Source organism: Protopterus annectens, chromosome 5.part1, assembly GCF_019279795.1.
Source record: "Protopterus annectens isolate FY-2018-M chromosome 5.part1, PAN1.0, whole genome shotgun sequence".
Lineage (NCBI taxonomy): Eukaryota > Metazoa > Chordata > Ceratodontiformes > Protopteridae > Protopterus > Protopterus annectens.
Genome location: NC_056736.1, coordinates 720,642,743 through 720,665,236, shown reverse-complemented (window position 1 = coordinate 720,665,236; position 22,494 = coordinate 720,642,743). Strand labels below are relative to the sequence as shown.

General features: G+C 39.4%; 1 protein-coding gene across 1 annotated transcript in view; it reads right to left on the bottom strand.

Moving 5' to 3' along the window:
• MYO7A (myosin VIIA) overlaps positions 1 to 22,494 on the bottom strand; it is a 1,588,820-nt gene that overhangs the window by 440,711 nt on the left and 1,125,615 nt on the right. The window contains exon 35 of the mRNA XM_044073349.1: positions 11,473 to 11,642. Within this exon, the coding sequence (XP_043929284.1) occupies positions 11,473 to 11,642 (170 nt within the window). The remainder of the gene's footprint in view (positions 1 to 11,472; positions 11,643 to 22,494) is intronic.

The following is a 22,494-nucleotide window of genomic DNA, read 5'->3' as shown; positions in this document are numbered from 1 at the left end:
AGTAAATACCTAAACTGTGAGAAGATTGGTAAAAGAAATGAAGTCAGTAATCAGGACTATTAAGATAAACTCATGTTTTATAACAGAAGTAAATAGAATATACTACTATGCAGCTGAGCTACTAAGAGGTAATGTGTTACCACAAAAATGTAGAGCAACAAAGGAAACAAGTAAAATGCTACCATGGAAGCACTGAACAGAGAAAACTATAAAGCAAGTAAGACAGTAAGTATCACTGTTAGAAGAGTACAAAAAAGAGACAGATCAACAAAAAAAATAAAACTTGGAAAGACAGATGTGTTAAAAGCAACGCACAGTTTCAAAACAAGCCAAGATCTATCGTATACAATTTCAAATTATAAAGTAAAAAGATCAGCGCAGACAGAAAAACTTAGAGGACATACAAATAAATATTAAAACAATATACAGAATAAGCAATTTATTGATGACACAAAATGATTTTATAGAGAATTGGGAAACAAACCAAAAGAAATAGAAACACCACCAAAAAAGAAGAAATAGGCACACTTTGGAGAAGTATTTATAAAGACCCCATTGGACATAACAAAGATGTTGAATAGAGAGAAGAATTAAAAGAAACAGTAATGAGATTAATGTACAGCACATGAAATGGGATGAAGAGAAATTGAGATAAAATTAAGAAAGTATCCTAAATGGAAATCTCCAGACCTAGACGCATTACCAAATTTCCTACTAAAAGCATTAACATCTTTTAGCCCTCAGTAATATGTGTATCCCGAACAGATACTAATCTGGTTAATAATAGGAAAAATTATACTCCTCCTTAAGAGTGAACCTGCAAGTCATTAAGAGTGACCCTACAAGCCATCTTTAGAACTATAGCTCAATAACTTGCCTTTGAACTATATACAAACTATATACCGAAACCGACGCAGACAGTCTTTATAGTCAATTATGGCAGTAGAACAAAAGGGTAATAAAAAAAGTAATATGAACAAAGGATCATTTGTTGGTAAATAGAGACATAATAGAGAATTGTAAAAAGGGGAAGAATTTAGATATAGCAAGGATAGATTGCAAACAAAAGCATTTGAGAGTATCCCACATTCATGGACAAAGGAATGCTTACAGTTATATAAACTACACCTTACATTGATCAATAACATAACAGTGACCATGAAACAGTGGCAAACCACTTTGCAGTCGGACCATGACAAAGGGTAAATTATTATCACAGGGATAAAAATTCAAGGGGAGATACTCCAGGGTGAATCTGGCCACTGTTGCTATTTTGTCCTGCCCTTAACCTATTAAACTGATTACTTAGATTAGGGCATGGTTACAATTTGGCTCCCAGAAAACAACATTGTTTAAACATTTGTTACCTACTTTTTGTGGATGACTTAAATCTGTATAGGTCATCAGACGAAGAGTTGAAAGCTTAAAACATTTGCAGATATAAGAATTTCATTTGGTCCTGATAAATGTGCAAAAGCAACATTTAAAGCAGGAAAGCTGCAGCACCAACAGAATATCAACCTGGGACAGGAATGTGATATAAAGAAACTTGAGCATGGGGGAGTGCATAAGTATTTGGGAATAGATTAGAGATCAACAATAAAACATGAACAAATGAGAATAAATCACAGTAATGAATACTTGAGAAGACTAAAACTGATATTAAATACTGCCTTGCCATCAAGGAATAAAGTCCAAGTTATAAATCAATTCCTCTTCCTGTTCTAACTGTTCTGGCTGAGACTAAATTAGGTCCGTATGAATCAATGCTCTTCCCGATTGCCAAATTGAATACATAAATAAATAAACTTACAGTTTTGGGGTGAACTTACAGTTTGGGACAGAAAAATAAACAAAAAAAAACCTTCATGCTTATCAAATGACATATAAAAATCACTCTATACCAAGATTATATATGCAGCATTCTGAGGAGGTATGGACCTCCTTGATATTGATAACACATATAGATCTGCAGTCATGGGAGTGCATGCATATCACCTGACCTTATCAGATCCAAGCATAGTGAAAGTTTTAAAACATGAGTAGAAGAATTCTAAGATGATACTGATGCTTAGTTTAGCAGAAGCATTTCAGTGTCATAGGAGGTAACTAGGCTATTGACCTGGAGGACAATTCAAGCCCAGTCGTTTCATCCCGATGTAATGCCAATGATATTCTCGTCAATAGCAGGATTGTATTTATCAATGACTGCCCATGTCCAGGAGGGTTGTAGGCACTATCCCCAATAAGAATTTACCTTGCTCCAGCCACTCGTCCAGGTTCCTTTTTAACAGTGTCATAGACGTGCTTTGCTTCACATGAATTGGCAGCCTATTCCAAAGACGCTGCAGTTGCTGGGAGACAAATCTGTCCCTCTAACACTTCTTATTCAAGTTGCAGACTATATTTGGGTCCCTGGAATGGGTAGCTCTAGTCCCATTTGATTTATGGATATGCAGCAAATTCATTAGATTTTGGTTGGAGATTGCTCTGTAAGCCAGGCATAAGTCTCCCCAAGAAGTCTATACGATACTGAGTATAGTGACAGGGACTTTTTATTTTCGGTCTGTGTAAGGCACGTGCTAGAGTCCCTTGATCTTGTTACTTAGAAACCTCTGAGGTCTGTCCAATTGCTGCAGGTGCTGGCCGTTATACTCAATTAGGCCCCTGATTAGTGCTGACTACAGAGGCGTTATAACTTCCTTTGCTCTAGAAGTGATGCCTTTGCTAATCAAGTGTGCTATGCAGAAAGCCTTCCTTACTACAGTAGGCACGCGGTAGCCAAAGTTGAAGTCACAGTCTACTTGTGATCTCAGATCCTTACCACTTCTTAGGTACATAGGGTATTGTTGCTAATTTGATAGTGTGAAGGGACATTGTTTTTCTGAGGGGAATGATAATGCATTTCTTTTCAAGTAGTTCAAGACCATGTTTAAGACATGAGTCCTTGGTCTGCGTAAGACCCTCCAAGTATATTGTCATCATTGGGGGATTCAATAACTGCACCTGGTTTGTAGTCATCCACAAACCTTGGTCAGCCACAGCCCATTAGTTTTGGCCTGAACATCTCAGAAGTATATACCGAGCAGTAGGGGGCCCAGCACTGACTCCTGTGGCACTGGTAACAGGTCTGCTGGTTGATGTGGAGTCAACCACTTTGATAGCATGTTACTGGTTTGTAGCAACCCATCTTATAACAAAGGAGTTTACATTCAGTTTGTTAAGTCTATTGGTAATGCCTGAGTGTGGGATTGTGTCAAAGGCCTTAGCCAAATCGAGGTATGCTGTTTGCACAGATTTGCCTTCATCAATCACCCTGGTAACATTTTTAAAGAACTCCACTAGGTTTAACAGGCAGGATCTGCCCTTGACAAAGCTGAATTGGGTCGGATCCAGGATTTGGAGGTCACCTATGAATTTATTTATAAGTTCCATGGCCCTACAGACTTATGGATCTATAACTTGCTGGGTCTGTTGTAAGCCACCTTTGTGGAGAGGAATGGCTGTTTCTGTTCTCCATTCCACAGGAACAAAGCCTGTGGTTAGGCGGTGACTGAATAGGGTACTTAATGGTGATGCTAGTTCATGTTTTAGTTTTAGAAGACAGCTTGGTGTGCCGTCTGGCCCCATAGAGGCTGTGTTTTTTGCCTATGACAAGGCTTTACTAACCTACTCTTCTGATATGTAGGGTTGGGGTGGGGGTTGGAGGCAAGGTTTGTGATAAGTCTGAAGGGGATAAGGGAGTGAAATTTTCACCAAATCTGTCTGCCAGCAGGTTTGCTATCTCTGTGGAATCAGTGTGTGTGTGATACTGTTAGTCACTAGTTCGGCACTTGCTTGGGTTCTACAGGCTAGGGTGTACATAGCTGTAAAAGCAAGAAAAGTGAGCACAAGCAGAGCTGGGGATCACAATGATGTAAAAAATCCATTATTTTGTGACAAGCCACTGTAGTACAATGAAAACTTTTATTAAGCAAGATGCACACAATCAGATAAGCACTTTTGTCTCTGCTGATACAGTGAGTACATTTATTAAGGTTTGTGAACAGGATATTTTACTTTATTTGTCCAAGGGGCATACCAGGAGTTTTTATAACTTGACAGATAAGCAGCGACAGGCACTTAAGGGTTTACAAGGTAACACAGACATAGTTATTAAGAGTGTGGACAAAGGAGGAGCTGTGGTTATTTTGGACAAGAGTTTTTATCAAGATAAATTAGCGAATTTGCTATTAGACACATCTACTTACACTCAGATTTCTCCGATTGTGTGTGTGTCTGTGTGTGTCTTTCGGCTTTTCCCGGTTAGGGGTCACCACAGCGGAACTCCGATCTGCTAATGATTGGCAGTTGATTTTTACGTGCTGAGTTGCCAGCCCTAACACACAATCTTCAACGAAGGTACGCCCATTCACACATGTCTCCATGCAGAAGACGTTCTAGCTGAGAGTCGAACCGGATAGCATCTTACTGTGAGGCTACAGTGACCCGATTGTATTAAACAGAATTATTTCTGAGGTGAGGACTGGTTTAAAATGGTTACAAGCTGACTGCTTAACGGATAAAGATCTATTTGAATTTCTGTGGATAGAGCACCTGGTTACACCGATTTTTAAGGCTCTCCCAAAATTACACAAAGATCCTGTTAACCCTCCCATGAGACCCATTGTCTCAGGGAGGGGATGGATCACTGAAAATATTTCGATATGGTTGGAGTGCCTATTGAGACCTTGTGTAATGGTTTGTACGGAGGTGTTTAGAGACTCTGGCATTTTCTAACTTCATTAAGAAAAAGGGTAGAGGTGAAAGGTATTTTGCAGTACATCATGGTAATCCTCAATGTGCAGAGTCTTTTCACGGCGATAAGTAATAACTATGGCATAGAAGCAGTCACACATTTATTAATGGAAATGAATGTGCTGGGGGAGGACAAACTGAAATTGATGAGAGAACTGTTGAGTATGGTTTTGGAATATAATGTCTTTATATGTGGTGGCAAACACTACAGAAAGACACAGGGGGTAGCCATGGGCACCCCCTGTGCGAACACTTATGCTAATCAGGTCTTAGATTTTTGGACAGTCAAACAAGTGGAGGGATAGGATACATCTATACAGGCACTTTGTGGATGATATTTTTCTGTTATGGGAGGGAGATGAGGCAGAACTTTTCAGTTTTGTCAGCTATTTCGGATCTTCTGCCACCTTCCTTAAATTCTCTTTGAATTTTTCCATAACAAAGATAGACTTCCTGGATATAAGATTGATGCAGGACACAGGGGTGTTTAGGACCACACTTTATAGAAAAGGATGTTGGAAAAAATAGTTTGCTAGCACAGGACAGCATGCATCCCCAGTATACTTTTAATAATATAGTCAAAGGACAGCTGGGTAGGGTTTCCAGACTATGTACTGAGGATGATGATTTTGAAATAAAAATGGAACAACTAAAGTATAACGTTATAGAAAAGGGCTATGGAGAGGAGAAGGTGAGTCAGGCTTTTGTTAGGCAGAAGAAATGTAGACAGGGTAAATTGAACCCATGGTTTAAATCAAGGGAATTAGATGAATTAAAAAATTCAAATAGTAAGTCACAGAACAAAGGTCCAAAGCTTATGCTGACTTAGAGTAATAATGTACATGGGGTTTGGGATATAATCAGAAATAATTGGAAGATATTAGCGTCTGATGAGAAAGTGAGTGCAATTGCTGGAACCATGCCATCTTTTGGCTTTAGGAGAAATAAAAATCTAAAAGACTTGTTAAGCAATGAAGTTAGAGACCTCCATAGACATATAGTGACAAGGAAGGGGACCAGACCGTATGTTTCCTGTAAGGCTTGTTGCTATATTAATTCAGATACTGAGTTTATCCATCCAAGCACTGGAAAAAATATAATTTTTCTGTGAGTGCCAGTTGTAGATTTATGAATGTCATATATTTAGCCACATGTCAGTCTTGTAACTGTTACTACATATGAAAGACCAATTGCATGTTAAAAACTAGAATCTTGAATCACTCATCAGCCGTTAGGCAAAAAAATTAGCATAATGCTCTTTTTGGGCACGTATCAGCATTTGCAGGTCACAATTTCAAATTTATGGTTATCAGTCATTTATATATTTATTTATTTATTTATTTAGATATTTATGGATATCCAAAGGGAGCAGAGGGGGCGATATTGTGAACAGGACTGAGTGCGAAGAAACTAGGTAGATTATAGAATTAACAGCACACAGATTTCCTAGCCTCAATGAGGTTATTCCTATTAAGCCCACCCTGAAGAAAAGGCGGACTCAGTATTGAACAATAATTGGCTGTGAAGGGTTTTAAATGATTTCCTGTATTTGTAATGCATTGTCTGAAGAAGGGTGCTTACTGTTTTTGGATTTTATTCAATGCTTTTATCTTCGTATTTGCTGTCTTGTACCAATGACGAATAAATACTTCTTCATATTGGTGGTAACTGCCTTTTATGGACTTGTGTAACTAAATAAAGGAAGTTACTGAAAATGGGAGGTATTAAAAAAGTGGTACTCACTGTGTATGTTTAATGCTCCACTTAAGTCTGGTACTGTCAGCAGCTCTGGTAGTTTAGAGGGATAAAGCCCTGACTACAGCCCAGTGGACCTGGATTTGATTACTGATTCGAGTGACTGATGGAACAGCAGGAGAGGAGCGGGCAGTTTCATGGGTGCTCCTTTATGCAATTCCTGGTGGAGAGCGGGGATGTTGCATCAGCGCATATTTTTCAAGGAAGGGAGGGGTGGTAGGACTGGTTGAGCTGCTACAGAGGTGGGGCAAAATACTGCATGCCTGATTCTCAAATGCAACTATGTAGCAGCTATGAGGGGGATGGGGAGTAACTGGGTAGGCCTAAGATAAAAAACCCAGCTTATGGCGGTAGAGAAGACACTCAGAATGCCATTAAGGTCCATGACCAGCCCCAGTGTTAGTCCGGGGGACAAAGAACTGGCAGACCTGGCATAGACAGGGGGCAGATGGTAGGAAGGCCATAGAATAACACAAGATAGTGAAACGTTCTCAAAAAAAAAAAAAAAAAAAAAAGTTTGGTATCACTGAGTTGCAGTAATGTAATGACGAGATATAATAGCAATTCAATGACATGATTCTTGGTCCACAGGGAGTAACTAAGTTACTCTGATATAACGGTGACTGATTTTGATGCTGAGTTCTTAGTATGCAGTATATGATCACGTTAAGCGAAAGCTTACAAAACCGAACTGTCAGAACAGTGATTTTTTTCCCTTGGAAAAAAATCACTGCTCCAACATAAAAAAAAATAAAAAAAAAGTAAGCACATTAAAACACGTGATTAAATGAGGGGCTTTTCCCCCCATACCCCCTGATGTGGGGACTGTGCCCCCACACCCCCCTACTTAAATATACCAACTCCAAGACCGCACTACAGTGCTGAAAACAGCAAAGTACCAAAGCGGCCAAGCTAATTCTTTCCCAGGGAAAGAATTTGCTTACATGCCGATTTGATATTTTGCAGTTTCAGTTTTGTCAGCCCGACCAAGATGCATTTGAAAACATGCATCTTTGGTCTGCTGATAGGAACTCTATATATATATATATATATATATATATATATATATATATATATATATATATATATATATATATGTATGTGTGTATATATATATATATATATATATATATATATATATATATATATATATATATATATATATATATATATATGGGTCTATTTCAGAAGACTGAAAAAACAAAAGACTGAATCCCAAAAAGACTGAAAATGCAAAATACTGAATGATGGAATTTGCCTCTTATCTCTGTTATGCGATCTTGGAGTATATATAGCTAGCAGGGGGTGATGAGTGGTGCAGGGGGGGTTTGCCCCTGCATTAAAAATGTGTTCATTATTTTGAATTTTCAGTCTTTTGGTTTATCAGTCTTCTGACGTAGACCCATCAGTAGACAAAATTTTAAGGGGGCATAAATAAATAGCTGAAGAAGCAGAACGAAGATAAGAGCAGCCAGAAGATACAGACTCAACCAATACATAATGTCAGATGTGACGCTTTAGTCAGGTTTGCACCAGTAAGGACAGTGCTCCAAACGTGTGTCACACCCACAAAGTGGTTTGCACCTGCAAGGGCAGGCTCAACCAACACATAATGTCAGATGTGATGCTTTAGTCAGGCTTACACCAGCAAGGACAGTGCTCCAAACGTGTGTCACACCCACAAAGTGGTTTTCACCTGCAAGGGCAAGCTCAACCAACACATAATGTCAGATGTGACACTTTAGTCAGGTTTACACCAGCAAGGACAGTGCTCCAAACGTTTGTCACACCAACAAAGTGGTTCATACCTGCAAGGGCAGGCTCAACCAACACATAATGTCAGATGTGAGGCTTTAGTCACATTTACACCAGTAAGGACAGTGCTCCAAACATGTGTCACACCCACAAAGTGGTTTGCACCTGCAAGGGCAGGCTCAACCAACACATAATGTCAGATGTGACGCTTTAGTCAGGTTTACACCAGCAAGGACAGTGCTCCAACGTTTGTCACACCAACAAAGTGGTTCGTACCTGCAAGGGCAGGCTCAACCAACACATAATGTCAGATGTGATGCTTTAGTCAGGTTTACATCAGCAAGGACAGTACTCCAAACATGTGTCACACCCACAAAGTGGTTTGCACCTGCAAGGGCAGGCTCAACCAACACATAATGTCAGATGTGAGGCTTTAGTCACATTTACACCAGTAAGGACAGTGCTCCAAACGTGTGTCACACCCACATCGTGGTTCGCACCTGCAAGGGCAGGCTCAACCAACACATAATGTCAGATGTGACGCTTTAGTCAGGTTTACACCAGCAAGGACAGTGCTCCAAACGTGTGTCATACCCACAAAGTTGTTTGCACCTGCAAGGGCAGGCTCAACCAACACATAATGTCAGATGTGATGCTTTAGTCAGGTTTACACCAGCAAGGACAGTGCTCCAAACGTGTGTCACACCCACAAAGTGGTTCGCACCTGCAAGGGCAGGCTCAACCAACACATAATGTCAGATGTGACACTTTAGTCAGATTTACACCAGCAAGGACAGTGCTCCAAATGTGTGTTACACCCACAAAGTGGTTCACACCTGCAAGGGCAGGCTCAAGCAACACATAATGTCAGATGTGACGCTTTAGTCAGGTTTACACCAGCAAGGACAGTGCTCCAAACGTGTGTCACACCCACAAAGTGGTTTGCACCTGCAAGGGCAGTCTCAACCAACACATAATGTCAGATGTGATGCTTTAGTCAGGTTTACACCAGCAAGGACAGTGCTCCAAATGTGTGTCACACCCACAAAGTGGTTTGCACCTGCAAGGGCAGGCTCAACCAACACATAATGTCAGATGTGACGCTTTAGTCAGGTTTACACCAGTAAGGACAGTGCTCCAAACGTGTGTCACACCCATAAAGAGGTTTGTACCTGCAAGGGCAGGCTCAACCAACACATAATGTCAGATGTGATGCTTTAGTCAGGTTTACACCAGCAAGGACAGTGATCCAAACGTGTGTCACACCCACAAAGTGGTTCGCACCTGCTAGGGCAGGCTCAACCAACACATAATGTCATATGTGATGCTTTGGTCAGGTTTACACCAGCAAGGACGGTGCTCCAAACGTGTGTCACACCCATAAAGAGGTTTGTACCTGCAAGGGCAGGCTCAACCAACACATAATGTCAGATGTGATGCTTTAGTCAGGTTTACACCAGCAAGGACAGTGCTCCAAACGTGTGTCACACCCACAAAGTGGTTCGCACCTGCAAGGGCAGGCTCAACCAACACATAATGTCAGATGTGATGCTTTGGTCAGGTTTACACCAGCAAGGACAGTGCTCCAAACGTGTGTCACACCCATAAAGTGGTTTGCACCTGCAAGGGCAGGCTCAACCAACACATAATGTCAGATGTGATGCTTTAGTCAGGTTTACACCAGCAAGGACAGTGCTCCAAATGTGTGTCACACCCACAAAGTGGTTTGCACCTGCAAGGGCAGGCTCAACCAACACATAATGTCAGATGTGACGCTTTAGACAGGTTTACACCAGTAAGGACAGAGCTCCAAACGTGTGTCACACCCATAAAGAGGTTTGTACCTGCAAGGGCAGGCTCAACCAACACATAATGTCAGATGTGATGCTTTAGTCAGGTTTACACCAGCAAGGACAGTGATCCAAACGTGTGTCACACCCACAAAGTGGTTCGCACCTGCAAGGGCAGGCTCAACCAACACATAATGTCAGATGTGATGCTTTGGTCAGGTTTACACCAGCAAGGACAGTGCTCCAAACGTGTGTCACACCCATAAAGTGGTTTGCACCTGCAAGGGCAGGCTCAACCAACACATAATGTCAGATGTGACGCTTTAGTCAGGTTTACACCAGCAAGGACAGTGCTCCACGTGTGTCACACCCACAAAGTGGTTTGCACCTGCAAGGGCAGGCTCAACCAACACATAATTTCAGATGTGATGCTTTAGTCAGGTTTACACCAGCAAGGACAGTGCTCCAGTAGTGTGTCACACCCATAAAGTGGTTTGCACCTGCAAGGGTAGGCTCAACCATTACATAATGTCAGATGTGACGCTTTAGTCAGGTTTACACCAGCAAGGACAGTGCTGCACACGTGTGTCACGCCCACAAAGTGGTTCGCACCTGCAAGGGCAAGCTCATCCCAACACATCTAGACAAAAATGTGATAATTTAACTAACCTACAAGCGGTATGTTGCAACAATGTTCACTGCAACAGGCAACTTAAGACTTGTCCTGGCATCTACGTCTCTAATACTTTAATGTATCCAACCTTACATTCTAGTTTTCCAATACTGAACAAGAAGGAAAGGGATTTAATGCGACTCCTTCAGAAGCTTGAGTTTTCAGAAAATCGAAATTCATATGGTAAGACCACGTGCTCGAATTTCGGAAAACTGAAAGCTTTTGAATGGATATCACGATACAGTGAGGATTAGGGAATTTACCCTTTTTTCCACTGTACTGTAATCCCGGAGTTGGTATATATAATATGTAGGTGGTGTTGGGGGCGCAGAGAGGCTTGCTGCCCTGCAAAACATAGAGAAAAGGTAGATTTTTTATTGTTTTCAGTTCAAGTTTTCAATCCAATGGAATGAACTACCTGACATCTAATAAAGTACACTCATGTTGTAGTTCCAGAAAACATGATAAACTGCGTGAAGAATCAATACTTGGTACAGGATTCACATTGAGATGAAACAATGATAGGTGCCAAAGAACTAAACAAGTCAACTTAGAGGAAATAACACAACTTGTCTGATAAGTTAAGTAACAATTTTATCATCGGAAACGCAGCAATATCCAAGTACTTGCACATTCACAGTTTAGCTACCCTTAATGGATTTTAGTGTTGTGTTTTTGGGGGACTTACGCTGCTGTACTTACCAGGGTTTGGGTTGTCCTGCAGTGCAACAACAAATTTTGATCTCTTTCTCAGACCTTCTAGAAAAGTAACAACAAGGTCCCGAATATCCTCAGCATTGTTGGAGGTAAAAGTATATTCATCACCTTTAATGGTTGCCATAGTAAAGCTCTGTCCTTGAAGCTTGCCTCCCCTGAAATACAAAATTCAAAATATTTTTCAAAATACTGTCATTATTGTGATTATAGAAAGCTATGACTGGCAACTCAAAAGTGATACAGTTCTCACACTGACTGCATTTCTGCTTGCTTTAAGTATCTGAGAAGCAGATTTCAGAGAAGCCCTCTTTTAAAGAATTATTTAATGTACATATCCTGGAAATAACATAACATCTTCTCTGAAATACGTGTGGAGCCAGGAAGTAACCTGTTAACTCTATCATGATCATGGATGAAAAGGATTGATTGCAGCAGTATATTCACGATTGCCAAAAGACTGAATGTATAAATGAATAAATGGATAGGTACGTAATATCCATCAAGTACCCATTTTGACTGTGTGCATTAAACGTGGTGATTGGGGCTGTTGCCAGTAAACTCAAAGGGCAATATTCAGAGATGGCCTCTAACCATCACAGAAGAAGGTATGCAGAGACCATGTGGACCCCAGAATGTCTTGTGAGTGATAGACAGATCCTGTTATCCTGAAGGCAGCTGTGCACAGCGTGAAGACGCAAGAAAAACTATGGTCCACAGCACCAGACAAGTGTCTCAGTGTTTCAGGTTATATTTTAGCAGGGAATATAACATCCCACTGTTGGACCATTTATTTATTTTATTTATTGAGATTTGATTACCTGGAAAGTCCAACTGGATACAAGCCCTTTTTCAGTGGAGGCCCAGGGTGAAAAGCTTCATAGTGTTACGAAAACATTTCAAGAAGAATAATTTTACAGTCTTCAAAAATAAAACAAAACATCTCCAGTTTAAATAATTATACCAAATTAGATATAATGTAACAACACTGGATAGAAATAGATATAACTTATATGACAATGATTTAACATTTAGAAACATTTTAGCCAGTTGTGAGAAATTAGAGTAGGTTAGTATAATACGAGCAGGAAGCGGAATATCTAGTCAGATAAAAACAGGGTTATGGCAGATTTAGATAGAGAGTCAGGGCAGAAACTGAAGTAAGGAAGTGAGTGAAGAAGGGGGAGTTAGAATTGTAAGGTAGGTACTTGTTCATATTTAGGGATATAGTTTCTCCTGGGGTTGAGCAACAACAGAGCCAGATTTTGTCTAGAAAGTCTTCCAAAATGGTTTTAAAGAACGGGAAGGTATTGTTCTGATGGGTACAGGTAAGGATTTCCAGACCTAAGCAACATTATATGAGTACAGACCATGCCCAGCATTTTTGGTTTGTGGTTAGAGAGGGGTTTTGGTCACTGGCTTGTGATGAATGAGTGGAAACATAGTTGTATAGAATGGTACTTAATGCTGGACAAGCAAATGGATGCTGGATATGATAAGAAACTGCATACTTTAGCTGATGGGGTAGTTCTAGCCAATTTAGACTTTTTAGTGCTACATATATAGTGGTGGGGTTTGAAAGGGGTATTTGCTGCAAATGTTGCCACTTTATTATAGTATTGTTCAAGTTTTACTCTGTGTGATGGCTAGGGGCAAGTAAGGATGGCAACAGCATAAAGTAGTGAGGAGAGGGAGGTAAATAGTAGCAAGTGTAGTTTTAACTGCATAGGTGGGAAAGAGATTGATTCTAAAAGGCATCCCTAGTTTTTGGTGAGTGTTTTAATTCAATTTTGTTTATGCAGGTAACATTTAAGATTATCATCCACTACTATTCCTAATAATTTGCTATGAAAAGTGACTTCTGTGGTTGTATTATTAAGAGAGAGGATTCTAAATATTGTTTTTAAGAGAGAGGGATTTGGGGAATAAAAGCAGTAGCTTTATTTATTTATTTTTGATTGAGCATGAACTGCAATTTGCAAAGCCATGTTTCAGTAGCTGTTACAGTTTTCTGAGTAATTCTTTGGAGAGGTGCCAGGTTGACTGATGTGCATATTAGGGTAGAGTCATCTGCATATTGTATTAGAAAGGCCTATTGTGTGGATGCATGGAGCATATTGGTGAGAATGTTAAAGTGTAGGGGAGCACTGATAGAGCCTTACGGTACACCGGTGGTGACTAGGAAGAATGGAGACAGGATGGAGTGCCATTTTACTGACTGGTACCTATTGGATAAGTAGCTTTTAAACACTAGAAGGGTCAGCTGAGATAGACCTAGTAAGGACATTTGAAGTAGAAGTTTGGTGTGACAAAGTTCGTCGAAGGCTTTAGACAAGTCTAGAAATAAGGAGGAGACTAGTTTGCCATTATCTCTAGCTTTACTGACAGTATCCATAAAGGTTAGAAATGCAGTGTTAGTACTATGGGAAGGATGAAAGCTGTGTTATGTGGGAGATAGGAGTTCTTTCTGCAGAAGATAGTTTAGCAATTGTTTTTGAATACATTTTAAGTATTTTGGACGGGGGGATTGCTACAACTCTAAAGTTAGTGACGCTGTTGAATTTCCTCCTTTGTGTAGAGGGATAATGTGTGAATTTTCCAGAGCAAGAGAGAGAACTTGGGATTCCTGGACTGAACAATTTATAAGGCTCGACGCAAGATAGGTAATGCTATGGGCTGCTATTTTAAAGTACTTCCTTGGAAGGTCATCAGCTGAAGTAGTAGTGAAGTTTAAAAGTTATTTTATAAAGGATGTACAGGTTTAAAGGTGAATGTCGATGTGGTGATATGTGGCTGCTGAGCAGAGTTGCAATGAGATTTTGTGGAATCCTTGGCTAGGAATGCTATACTACCTATGAAATAAAAGTCAAATTCAATTGCAGTTTCATCTGGTGAGTTACTGAGAGGGTTAAGTTTGAAGTTTTGGTCAAGATGTAAGATTTCTTTAATGGCTGACCAGAATTTTTAGGGCTGTTTTTACTGTTGTTCTGAATGATCTTACAGTATAGTTTTTTTTTGTTTTCATGTATTTGCCTTTTTAGTACAATTGCAGAGCATTATTGAATTTCAAGGTATTGTGACATTTTAAATTTATGCCTTTCTTTCCATGCCTTTTCTCTGTCCTACATTAGCATGCTACTCTTTTTGGACAGCCAGATTGCATTATTTGTTTTAGTCTCTTCCTTCTAGGAGATGCAAGGCTATTTAGGATATTTAGAAACGTAATGAATTAATTTACGGTATTATCCATGGAGAGAATTTTTAGGATGTTATGGTTAATAGATGATACAGTTGTAATGAATATTTCTGGGTTAAACTTGGATTAAACTTGGACCAGTTTCGTGCAGTTTTATAAACATGCTGTTTAAGTGGATGTGTGAGATGTCTTGTTGTATCGATTGGGAGATGACCAGTGAGAGACACATTGTACGGTATCGACTGGGAGATGATCACTGAGTGACTGACATTGTACCTGTGGTGGTGAATTTACTAAGGTCTGATCCTAGGAAACAGTGTAATAAGGAGCTGGATGTGTTACTATAATGTACGGGGCTATTAATTAGTTGTGTGAAACCGTATAAGTAGGGGAGTTAGAAGTTATGTCCGAGCGATTGATACTGGCATCACCTAGTTGAATTTTTCTTGTGGAATTATGATGCACATCCAATGTAGGCTAACACTGCAAACAGCAGCTGCAATGCATTTCTGAAAAGACTATGAATCCAGAAAAACATTGGATACTTTGATCCCTCATTATAGCCAAATAACACGCCTTAACTAGTGATACAATTAACAGAATTTTGCAGTTCTTAAAAAAATTGCATAATCTATAAAAAAGGTGAGCCTTTATAACGCAAAACAACTTATCTATTTCATACTTTAGTGTATGAGATGATATTTGACAAGAAGGCAGAATGCATTTACAATTTCCTCACTAAGGAACTAACCTTAGAGTGCAGTCCAGGATGCAATTTGGAGATGGAGATTCATTTGCATACCTCAGTACTCCTGTATAAAATTAACAGCTATATCTTATTATTTTTCTAGTACTGAAGGGAAGACATCTATGATGTGCAGTGCTGTACTTTGTGGATGAAAGACAGGTACAAGGCCATCATAGGGGCAGTCTATAAAGATACGTAGGAATGGTGATTACACAATATGTATGACAGTGGACAGAGGCAGTGCTTAAACACCCTACATTACAGTAATGACCCCTCATACATGTGAGGCGAGACCCAAACAAAATAATCCACTACAAATGAGATGTATTTAAATATAGCTATGACAAGGACAGTTAAACATCTGGGGGATAACACAGCTGGATGGCAAATGGAAAACATGGTCAGGCTTAAACTGTCCATCAGGGACTGGCCTAGTACCTACCTATAACATTATTGATGTATCAGTGTACATGATTCTGGTTATGAATCCTGTTGTATACCATATAAATAAACCTCACAAGCTCCTTTCTGCAACAAATCTGAGCAAAGCCAAATATTGAGGGGACAAATGCATAAAATCTGGGACAGATTTTCTATTCCTCTTATAAACTTAGTTGTTAAAATAACAGGTTTTGCTTTAGAATGCATTTTCAGAAGGATATGAAATTTGAAAAACAAATGTCAGTCATTATTTACTGATTTCAATCCTGAATGATTTACCTGAAGACCACAATTTTTTTTTAAGAACAGACCAAATGTGTGTGCATGTGTTTGTTTGTGTGTGTGTGTGTGTGTGTGTGTGTGTGTGTGTGTGTGTGTGTGTGTGTGTGTGTGTGTGTGTGTGTGTATACCCTGGTAACTATAGGATCCAAACATCTGACTAGTCTCATATACAAACCAATGGAAAGAATTATCACTATAATGATAAACAATGACATAGGAAACTTTCAGACACAGATTCAACCCAGTTTGGTTTTGTTAAGGGCAGGTCATGCCCATGAAACCTTGTGAACTTTTTCGAGAAGGCCACCAAAACAATGAACAAGGGCAAAAGAGTGCATACAGCCTACCTTGACCTGACCAAGGCATTCAACACAACACTCTACTTGCACACTGTGGACAAACTCACAAAATTGGGTATAAACCCCTACGTTACCCACTGAATAATCAGTTGGCTTATAGATAGGACCCATGAAGTTAGGATAGGGGAGTCCACCTTTACAAACAGCCCAGCCACTAGTGGAGGTTCATTACATTTTGCTATCTACTTCTTTGAAGTCAAGGCCAACATCAAGGGCCTGTGGCTTACCTAGAATACCCTCAATACACCATGGTCCTAAACTAAATACCAATAAATGTATAATAGTATCCTTTGGAAAGTTGCCTGCCCCTGGAAACCACCACACTGATAACACATCCCAAGAGCAAACCCAGTAATGAGGACTTTCAGGACACATGTAGACAGTAACTTTGCATTTGGCCATCACGTGTCTATGGTAGAAAGAAAGTCATTTTATGTTGTACAATTTATAAGCAGGATTATGGCATCTAGGTTCAAGGAAGTCATCACTCCACTATACTCATCTGCCATCAGATCACTAAGTACAAAGCCCTGTTTAGCATGTACCTAACCAGCCACATGCATCAAATGGAACATCCACAGAGGTTCTAGCACAAAGAACACATGGAGTAAACAACATGTCCTACACAGATTGCCTCAAATCCCAATTGCTGTTCTCTGTTTCCTACAGACTGTTGATGGACAGTCTATTTGTGGCCTACAAGGCATCCTTGCACCCCCCCCCCTCCCTGATGGTCCTTTGTGCATATCTGCAAAACAAACAGCATCAGAATTATTCAATCTGGGGGATTAAACCTTGCCTGTGACATAAAAAGCTCATGTTGGAGAGACCAGTATTTGACTCAGGAACTACACCTTTGCTGGAACAGGACTCCTATCCACGTGAAGCAGAGTTTCTTCCTGAACCCAATTTCAGTGTAACTTGGAACAGCAGATAGAGAATCAGAAATTCACCCCTGGTATGGCACCTAAGTATCTAATGGACAGATGCAGCCTGTAAATGCTTGACCACCTATGTTCTAGCATACACATATGCCTTAAAATAATCTTAGGGTAGCAAAACTTGTCAGATATATTTGGGTTGCATGGCTAGACTTAGAAAGGCCATTGTGGCTGTTAGCTTAGTATACACCTATGAACCTATAAACATATGAAATGAAAGTTCTCAAAAGCAGTACATGTTTACCACAAAATTAGTCTCAATATTTAAAATAAACCCTATTCTAAAAATAGCACTCCCTGACAGGAAAGTCTGACTTTGTAAAAAACACCATTGTGTTTAAAGGGCAAATACCATTTTAGCCAGAAAATAAAATATATAAATATTTTTCTTAAAAGGTTAATCATTTATATGTGTAAGGGATCGATCCCCTATGGGGACTTATCTGCCAGAAATGGAAGCTTGAAGCAGACCACTGCTCCGGTGAAGTCTCAGATTTGTTTCCTTTTGAGGTGGTAAGAAAGTACAGAAGTTGTCTATACTGTCACTGAAGACTTCCCTCTGTGAATGCTGAAGTGTACAGAGTGAAAGAATGTTAGAGCGCATATTTAACATTTGTACACGACAATGACCTTTTTGCTATTCTAACATCTGAACTAGATGCAAAAAATGCTGGTTTGGAGAAATTAAAAATAATCCCTCCACACCTCTGGACTACCCATGAAAATGAGGTAGGGCTCATAAAAGAAGCAGAACCTACTGTGCATATAACACTGATACCTGTGAGCACCTGTCTATGGCAGTTCAGTATCCGATATCAGCAGAAGAGGAAAAAGGAACTGAACCTATTATTTCCACTTTGTTACAACAAGGTATTGTTGTCCCAACTCCCCTGTAACACTCCTGTTTTACTAGTTAAAAAAAACAGGAAAAATACATATATATTTGTACAAGATTTATGAGCAGTGAATGCAGTAGTAGTACCAACATTTCCAGTAATCCCCTAATCCTGTAACAGTCCTGAGTTGTATACCATCAGCTGTCACAACCTTTTCAGTAATATTTCAACTGCTTTCGTTTCTATCCCTATACATCCAGACAACCAATATAATTTTGTACCTGCTCTTTTCTCTAGTGAAATGGAAAAAAAGGCAGCTGTACAAGATTACATTTCCTTGTGGTTCTAGTCTAATTTAATATAGAAGATTTGCTTTTAGCTTCAAAAAAACAAGTAACTGCAGAAAAAAATGCTTTTTTTCTTCTGACAAAGTTAGTAGAATTAGGATTTAAGCCTAACGAAGATAAGCTGCAGGTATGGAAATCACAGGTTCAATATTTGGGACATATTATTTCAGAAGATGCCAGACAGATCTTGCCTTCGTGCATTGCTGTGATATAAACTGTACCATGTACTACTACATTAAAAGAGTTGTGAGCTTTCTTCGGATTAACAGGTTACTGATGACAATGGATTTCTAATTATGCAAAAGTAGTGAAACCTTTATTAGACTTATTAGGGAAAGGTAGCCCTGAACCTTTGCCTTGCAGGACTGTCATGATCAAGCTTTTGTACAACTGAAAACATTATTCAAACCCTCCTGCAAATGGGTTACCAAATTATTCTAAAGAAAAGTAGCATTAGAATTATTATCACAATGTAGAAATGATGGTTATAGACCTATCTGTTATTTTCAGTATGAATCCTGATCCTGTGGTAGCAGCCCTCCTCTGCTACCTTAGGGCAGAAGCCATGATGGTGCACTTAGTGCAAATGGCAGCAGCCATCCATAGCAGCATTATTATTAAAGACTAAAACCCAGTACCCAGAAGCATATCTGGCTCAATCAGCACCCAGTACTGGTACCATGAACTCGTGCTCTATCTTTAAGTGAAAAGCAAAAAAAAGTACTTTACAGTAATATGCCAATTTGTCAATTGTCTCCCTCCAGCTCTTCTACTGGCACACTAACCAGATGACCAGATGCATGACACACCTCTGCTCCCTCCTGCCCCAGCCATTCACGTGCCATTTCTGTGCCCTGCCCCTGCCCCTCCTTTCCAACATTTTATTAAAAAAAATTATTTTTCTTTTAAACTGTAGCAAACTGCTTGCCACAAATGTAGAAACAATTGCTACAGTTTATACCATGCCTGCATGGATTGTTGCAGTGCTCATGCTTTAGTTAAAAACATTCTTTAATTTAAACTGTAGCAAACTGCTTGCTACAAACATAGCAAACAGTTGCTTCAGCTTATACCCTGCCTGCATGGAGCATTACAGCACTCAGGTTGTACTAAAAAAAATCAATTTTTTTTACTTACAAACTACTTCCTGATATGCCGGAAGCAGTTTGCTACATATAGCAAGCAGTTTGCTACAGTTTAGACCACATGGAGTACTACAGCATTCAGGTTTGACTGCAAATGCAATACCAGCTTTTAAAAGCTGGTATTGCATTAAACATATCCAGATTAGCTGAGTGTACTCCCCCAGCACTTTGCACCCAGGGCAGTTGCCCCTTTCACTCCACCCTAGCTATGCTACTGTCAATACCTATCTACAGCATGGTTGTCTAAATAGGAGTTGTCTAACCCTTCGTTACAGATTGTTCAGTGTCCACCACCTAATCCTACTTCCTTAATTCCTACAGCAGATGAAGGAGAACCTCACAACTGTGTAGTTGTTGTTAGCACTGTGCTTCCTCCTCGGTTAGATTCCATTGCAGAATCCAGATCTAATTCTTTTTGTGGACTGCACCTGTATTTGAAGAAACATCGGTGAACTCATACCAGCTTTTTCTGTTTGTACACAAGACAGAATTTCGTTAACTGGATACTTAAATGGAAATGTGTCAACAATGTAGCTGAACTTGTAACTATTACTGAAGCCTGTAAGACTGGCACAAATCTGTCAGTAACAATTTTCACAGAAACACATTCTGCTCATGAAGTAGTTCATGATTTTGGGACACTTTGGGAAGATTGAGGTTATTTGATTTCAGCATAGACTGTTATTAAAAATGCTGTTTTTATTAATGGTTTATTCTATGACTTTCTTTGGCCAAGGTGGGTAGTTGTGGTTAAATGTGTCTCACATAGAAATTATGATTCTTTTTTAACTAAGGGAAATAGTTTTGTAGTTACGGTAATAAGACGAGGTGCACTGCCATATCCTGTTCATGCTTTATTTTTGCAGCAACCGAGTGAAACTAACAATTATTTTTATAGGAGTTATCTTTCCAGAGTCAGACAGAGGACTCTGATAGAATGTGGTGAATAAATGATGGTTGTAGTCGGTCTCTGGGTCTTATGTGATGCCATCTGGATGGATGGCTTATAGCCCCACAAAATGTCTTAACTCAGTCAAAGCCTAGCATTTACCTTTTCATTAAGGTAAAAAGCTTTAATACAACAGAGTTCCAATGATTGGTATGGCCCTCATCTTTCCAAAGTTGCTCAACATTTTGTAAATACTTGTGTAGTTTGCTTAGAACATGAGTCTAAATCTGTATCTGCACCCAAAAATGCATTGAAAAACCTTGGGGGGCCATTTTGTTCCATACAATGGGATTTTATTGAAATTCCTCAAGTGCAGAAATTTTGGTTGTTGTTGGCTTTTTTTCTGGATGGGTAGAGGCATATCCCTGTGTAAAGAATGATGCAAAAACAGTAGCTAAGAATTGATCCTAAGACTTGGGGTCTTTTGTTGCATTCAATCAGATGAGGGTACTCACTTTACTAGTTAGATAATCCAGGAGATTTGTAAAATCGTGAGTGTGAAATTGCAGCTTCATTGTCCCTACAGACCAAGAGCTTCCAGAACTGTAGAAAAGGTTAATCATACAATCAAAACCTGTTTAGCTACAATTTATGAGGACACTGGTCTTAAATGGCCAGAGACTTTGTCCTTAGTTTTATTTAATATGAGAAGCACAATTAATAACATTAGAGGATTGTCCCCTCATGTCTGCTACACCACTTTCCAAGAATCTGGGATTACAAAACAGTGATGAATCCATTTTCTTGTATTGTAAATCTCTCTGTTCTGTCTTGCAGAGTTATCACAAATCTATTTTATATTCAGTACAATGACCTACAAAATGAGAAAGTCATGAATTGCAGCTCAGAGATTTTGTCTTCATTAAGGTACACTCCTGGCGAGACACACTCAGACCCAGTTGGAAGAGAACCCTACTTGGTTTTGCTCACAACTGCTACACTTTACTGATTGTTTTTCAACATCAACAGTCTTTTTTATTGCTTTTGTATCCAACATCCAAGACTCATCATGCCTTTTGGACATTGGCATAGACAATGTGTTATACAAACAGAACTCATTTGCAAAGTCATCTGGTGATCAATTTCATATGGAACTATGAACAAACAACTTAACACCCATGTCTACAGTTTCTTCAAAACCCTCTCCAGCCCCAACTTGCTCATTTTTTATGGACCTATTACTGGGACAGGTACTGTGGTTCATAGATTCCTAAGTCATACTAGGCTAACTGCCTTTGTGTGTCAGTTTTTTTAAGCCTAGCCAATTATCCATTTGAGAATCAAAACCCGCACCTTCTGTTCATAAGGCAATATCTTTAACCATTATGCCAAACCCCAACTCCCATTTTTTTTTAGATTTATATCTATTTTATAGGTAAGTACTAGGCTAGCTGCCCTCGTGGGTCATTTTAAGCTTAGCCATTTTCCCTTGGTGAGAATCAAACACTGTACCAGTTGTCTATAAGACAAACACCTTAACTACTATGCCAACCTCCAACTTTTATAATAAATTACCGATTAAGGCAAAAATGACATATAGGTTCATACACAAATCTTTAAGCCTAGCCAGGTTCTCTTTTGTAAGAATCAAATCCTGTAACTTGTGTTTGTGAGGCAAGCAACTTAACCATTATGCCAACCTCCCATATTTTCATGTGATTGTGATTTTCATCATTATTCCATTTCACTTGCTTTTGCCATCTGGCATAATTGGGTCTATATTAGATGATCGAACTTTCAAAAGTTCGACTGTCATATGGTCGACA